The sequence below is a fragment of the Parambassis ranga genome, chromosome 13 (genome assembly GCF_900634625.1).
Source record: "Parambassis ranga chromosome 13, fParRan2.1, whole genome shotgun sequence".
Taxonomy (NCBI): Eukaryota; Metazoa; Chordata; class Actinopteri; family Ambassidae; genus Parambassis; species Parambassis ranga.
The window spans coordinates 23,843,186-23,849,313 of NC_041033.1; the positions used below are offsets into that span (position 1 = coordinate 23,843,186).

General features: G+C 49.2%; 1 protein-coding gene across 1 annotated transcript in view; it reads right to left on the bottom strand.

The window, feature by feature from the left end:
* The window catches only part of LOC114444920 (myelin-oligodendrocyte glycoprotein-like), a 4,176-nt gene extending 210 nt beyond the window's left edge, over nt 1-3,966 (bottom strand). The window contains exons 1-5 of the mRNA XM_028419819.1: nt 3,925-3,966; nt 2,851-2,983; nt 1,132-1,473; nt 948-1,052; nt 1-633 (exon numbers count right to left, since the gene is read on the bottom strand). The exon at nt 1-633 is cut by the window's left edge and continues 210 nt beyond it. Of these exons, the coding sequence (XP_028275620.1) occupies nt 284-633; nt 948-1,052; nt 1,132-1,473; nt 2,851-2,887 (834 nt within the window). The 5' untranslated portion in view covers nt 2,888-2,983; nt 3,925-3,966 and the 3' untranslated portion in view covers nt 1-283. The remainder of the gene's footprint in view (nt 634-947; nt 1,053-1,131; nt 1,474-2,850; nt 2,984-3,924) is intronic.
* Nucleotides 3,967-6,128: the final 2,162 nt, after the last annotated feature.

The window sequence follows — 6,128 nt, forward strand, 5'->3', positions numbered from 1 at the left end:
CTGATGTCCTCTGTGCCTTTCACAATAAAAGCCTCTGTAAACACACACACAGGAATGAATGCTGGATTCCTGCTGCCCAGCTTCGTCACTTGATGGCGCCCTGCAGCAGTCTGTGGACCAGACCCCCTGTGTGCGTCCACAGTCACACAGCCGCCTGTCACAGGTCACATGTCAGCAGATCTGATGCAGTCCTGATTGAAGACTCCGTCCACAGGTCAGGTCTGTCCATTCCAGACATCTTTACTCATCTGAGACCCTGTCCTCACAGTGTTTGAGTCCTGTCCTACAGCACTGACCTCTGATCCCCTCTGACATCAAGTATCACTTGTTTCTTCATCAGGATGTCTCCCTTCTTGCTGTAGACGGTGCAGGTGTAGGTGTTGGTGTCTTCGTCTGTGGGGTATTTCAGGGTCAGACTGAGGTCTCCAGTTCTCAGCAGGTCTTCATTCATCTTTGTTCTGTTACTGTAAAACTCGTGCTGGTCTTCAGGTCGGTCAGAGCCGTTCTCATACACGTGGACTGTCCATTTGTCTTTGTCTGTCCACTCCACTTTAGTGTCTACAGGCAGGTGAGCTGTGGTTTTGCAGGGCAGCTGGGCAGACGTCACCCCAGAGGCCACCTCCACCTTGTAGACTGAGAGACAACAAAGACCATCATGAGCTGTACATGTCCTGATGTGTGTGGACAATGATGTGAACCGAGACATCCTGTCCCTGATTCATGGACGTAATGAGACATCAGTAAAATATCAGTCAGTCATCAGCCAGAGACAGAGCAGTCAGACAGCTCACACCGCTGTCCCGCTGTCTGAAGGTCTGATGACTGAGTCTGAGCCAGCTGCAACTAAACCTGAAGCCTTCAGCTTCTGGAAGACGTCTGTCCCCTCGGCAGTCCAGGAGCCTCCATACATGCTGCATTATGGGTAGTGTAGGATTAAAGGGACTCACCTGACATGAAATAGTGCCGGAAATGAAACAAGAGACCTCCAGAGACAGCCAGGACCAGGAGGACCAGCAGACTGAGCAGAACTATGGCCCAGGTTGGAAATCTTTCTGTGGAGGAACACAAAGAACAGCATGACCTCTGACCTCTGACCTGGATCTACAGCAGGTGTTGTGGTGTGTTGCTGACCTTTGACCTGCAGCTGTACGTCTCCCACTCTCCTCTGTCCCATCCTTGGGTCTCTGACGGTGCAGGTGTAGCTGCCGCTGTCAGACAGTTGGAGGTTGGTCAGGTTCAGGGTCAGGTCTCCAGAATCCAGAGCGTCAGCGATCATGGACGTTCGTCCCCTGTAAGCCTGGTTCTGCTCCGTCAGCTCGTCTCCTTGATGCTGACGCTGGTGGACGGTTGAAGGACGGAGGTCTTCACGGCTCCACACCACTGTGGGGTCGTCCAGGTCAAAAGTGTAAAAGTCACAGGGCAGCAGGACAGAGTCCCCCTCATACAGCTCCACAGCTGAGACATGCTGGGACCCTGTGAGGACACAGAGACAGAGAGACGGTCCATCTGAGCAGCTGACCTCATGTGTCCTTACTGGTCTGCCCTCAGGTGAGACAGACAGATTGTTTAAAGTGCAGCTCAGCTCTGATCTTTACTTGAACACGTGGATGAACTGCAGTGTGCGATGCAAGACACGACGAGTGCTTTACATCCTGATGTAGTGCTGAACCCTGACGCCTGCTCGTTTCCTGCTTACATGACTCTTTACTCTTCTTCTTCTCTTGCCCATATGAGCTCACATCATGGGTTTGTATCGTCGATACAGGTTAGATGGAGACGGGTAGCTTCATCAGCGCTGTCACTGCAGCTTTCATGTGCCGACATCAGTAGAGGCCAACACACCTGAACTTCCTGATTTTTCTTGTCACATGACTAAATTAACAAATCAGGAGCTAGCAGGGGCTGACTGAGTGACCTTCAAACCAGCAGAAAATAAACATAAAAGTATGTAAATAATGAATGTCCAGGTGGACAGGTGGACAGAGTCCAGGTGGACAGGTGGACAGAGCCCAGGTGGACAGGTGGACAGAGTCGACAGAGTCCAGGTGGACAGGTGGACAGAGCCCAGGTGGACAGTGCCCAGGTGGACCGAGTCCAGGTCGACAGGTGGACAGAGCCCAGGTGGACAGGTGGACAGAGCCCAGGTGGACAGGTGGACAGAGTCGACAGAGTCCAGGTGGACAGGTGGACAGAGTCGACAGAGTCCAGGTGGACAGAGCCCAGGTGGACAGAGCCCAGGTGGACCTGCAAGGACTGACACAGGTGAACACACTCAGGGCGGGGCAGGTAATCAACCAGGAGGGACAAAACCAGGAAGTAAAGCAGACAAGGATACACAAGGAGGAAAGAACCTTCAAAATAAAACAGGAAGTAGAAGCGAAATAAATCAGACATACGACAGAAGCTGATGAACAGAACTGAAAGAGTCCACGGAGCAGGACACAAACATTCAGACTGTGCTGCTCATTATGTTAGAATCACAACAGAAACATTTCTGCCATGTGAGCACAGACAGCATGAAGGACACAGACATCAGAAGCAGGACAGATTATCATCAGGAAATAAACTTTAATCTGCTCATGGTCCAAACGAGGTCCAAGAGTCACATTTACAGCCACACTCAGCAAAGCCTGCAGTCTGAGTGAGCATCAGGACATGAAGGTCTGTGCTAACAGGGACTGACTGAGGCCAGAGCCGCTGAAGGACTGGGACTGAGTCCACTCCAGTCCTCCCAGTCTGAATATTCAGCTTGAACAGAGAATGTAAAGTGAGGCCCGTGTGGTCCACATGAAGAGGTCCTGACCAGACTGAGACAGGAAGAAGCCGTGAGGCTGAGGAAGCTCCTCTTACCCTGCAGGAGGATCACACACAGCACCAACACCTTCATCTTCAGCAGCTCCGACCCAACCTGACCGTCAGCTCCACATACAGGAAGGATCAGGCCGAGCTCCGTCCAATCACAGCACAGGAGGACCCACACAACCTGAAAGCACAGCAGAGACACTATGAGGGACCTGAAGGGACCAATCAGAGCTCTGCACAGTGTCAACGTCATCCAGAGATGAAGGACAGGAAATCTGAGAGCTGCTCAGAGACGCTTCAAAGCAGCAGAGACACTGTTAAAGGTTCAGCTGGACCCTCAGGACACAGAGGACTAAAGTCCAACATGTGACTGCAGGGACAGCAAACAGTGAGCTGATGTGGAGACAGACAGACACTGAGAGACTTCAAAGGACAGACAGACACTGACAGAGACTTCAGAGGACAGACACTGACAGTCTTCAGAGGACAGAGACACTGACAGTCTTCAGAGGACAGACATACACTGACAGAGACCTCAGAGGACAGACAGACACTGAGACTTCAGAGGACAGACAGACACTGACAGTCTTCAGAGGACAGACAGACACTGACAGACTTCAGAGGACAGACACTGACAGTCTTCAGAGGACAGACAGACACTGACAGAGACCTCAGAAGACAGACAGACACTGACAGACTTCAGAGGACAGACAGACACTGACAGACTTCAGAGAACAAACAGACACTGACAGTCTTCAGAGGACAGACAGACACTGACAGACACCGACAGTCTTCAGAGGACAGACACTGACAGTCTTCAGAGGACAGACAGACACTGACAGACACCGACAGTCTTCAGAGGACAGACAGACACTGACAGTCTTCAGAGGACAGACACTGACAGTCTTCAGAGGACAGACAGACACTGACAGTCTTCAGAGGACAGACACTGACAGTCTTCAGAGGACATTCAGAGGACAGACAGACACCGACAGTCTTCGGACAGACAGACACTGACAGTCTTCAGAGGACAGACAGACACTGACAGTCTTCAGAGGACAGTTCAATCAGAGCTCTGTCAGCAGATGGAGCTCAAACTGCAGACGTCTTTCATTCACTCACACAACATGTCTGCTCCACCTTTACTCCTCTCTGTCCACACCTGTTACCTTCACCAGGATCCAGATCCTCACAGAGACGTCATAGTGTCCTCACAGAGTTGTTAGATTGTCCAAATAGTGTCCTCCCAGAGTCCACAGTGTCCTCACTCACTCAGAGTCGCTCTGATGAGGAAATTCACCTGAAACCTGTTATCTCACCTGGAACGCACACAAACCAGTCTGAGACACACCTTTATCAGGAAACACACACACACAGACACACACACTGTGAAGCAGCAGTCAGATCATATTAAGGGTTAAACAGATCAAAGTGTAAAAGGGCTTCCAGGTCAGAGGTCAGATGTGTCCTCACAGTGAGAAGGTTTCTGGTTAAAATCCAGCTCTGTTTGCTTCACGTGGACTTTAAATGTGTGTGTTTAAAGTGCAGCAGAGGCCATGTGTGCTCAGTGGGCGCCCTCTGCTGGATTTTTGGACACACTGCAGTGAATGATGCTGTCTGAGATTTTCACAATAAAAGCCTGAATATTTCCTCAGGATTGTTTTGTTTTCATCGTTTGCTTCCTGGTTTCACACAATAATGAACATGTGACACAACAATCCACTGATCAGTGCAGATCATCACTGTCACATGTATTGATGACCTCACTGATCATTAGCTTTGATCCTGGTACAATAGTGGTGCCTTCACTTACCTCCTCATCAGCTGAGCTGCATTCAGGGTCACTCAGAGTTTCTACCATCAGCATCAGCTCACTGTGCAGTGTGTCCCCTTCCGCAGGACTGTGTGTCCATAGAGACAGTTTGTCTTCAATGATCTTTAAATAAACAGAGAGCTGATGGTGAAGCTGCTAACAGCTCCTGCAGGGAGTCAATGGCAGGTTGGACATTCATGTTTCTCCATGTTGTCCTCCACCAGGAGGAGCAAGACGTCCCATCAAAGACAAAGAAGAGACACAAAGAGGAGCCCTCTCACTGCTGCACTGCTGCTCTCTGAGGCTGAGTGTGTGCAACACTTCCTGACCCCATTCACCCTGCAGGTCCTGCTGAACCAGGGGACACACTGCAGGACTTTGACAGTCTGAAAGACTCTGGACAGACCAGGAGGACACACTAACAGACTGTCTTCAGCAAGGCAGGGCAAGCTTTATTTATATAGCACCATTCATACACAAGGCAATTCAGAGTGCTTTACATAAGATGAAATCACAGAATAAAAACATTTTAAAACATTAAATTAAGAAGGAAATTAAAATCATAAAAACATCAAATAAAATCAGGATGATTAAATGAGCAGAGTGCAGTCAAGAAATTAGGAGAACGCTGCAGTAAACAAATGAGTTTTCAGGCCTGACCTAAATGAAGTGACTGTCTGAGCAGACCTCAGGTGTTCAGGAAGGCTGTTCCACAGGTGAGGGGCAGAGTAACTGAATCCTGCTTCACTCTGTGTGGTTCTGACCCTGGGTCCACACAGCAGGCCTGTCCCTGATGATCTCAGGCGTCTGGATGGTTCATAGGGAACCAATAAGTCCATTCAGTGCTTTGTAGACCAGGAGGAAAGTTTTGAAATGGATCCTTTGACTCACAGGAAGCCAGTGCAGTGATTTGAGGACCGGTGTGATGTGGTCCATTTTCCTGGTGTTACTCAGAACTCTAGCAGCAGCATTTTGGACCAGCTGCAACTGCCTGACGGATTTTTTGCTAAGACCTGTGAGGACGCCGTTACAATAATCTAGCCTACTGAAAATAAATGCATGAATAAGTTTTCCTGTATCTTGTTTGGACAGATCTTGATCCTAGCAATGTTTTTCAGGTGGTAATAGGCAGACTTAGTAATGGCTTTTACATGGGTGTTAAAGTTCAGGTCTGAGAGAGTTCTGGCTTGGTTTGTGACCTTCAGTGACATGGTCTGATCTTAGCTCTTTCATTTTTGGGGCCAAAAACAATCATCTCTGTTTTGTCAGCATTGAGCTGGAGAACGTTCTGGCTCATCCACTCATTGATTTGTTGAGTACACTTACTTAGTGAGTGTAAGGGACTGTAGTCATGTGATGACACTGAAATATAAAGCTGTGTGTCGTCTGCATAGGTGTGGTAGGAGATGTTGTGCTGTTCTATGATCTGAGCTATAGGGGCAGCATGTAGATGTTGAACAGAAGTGGTCCAAGAATGGACCCTTGAGGAACCCCGCATGTGATCTTAGTTCGG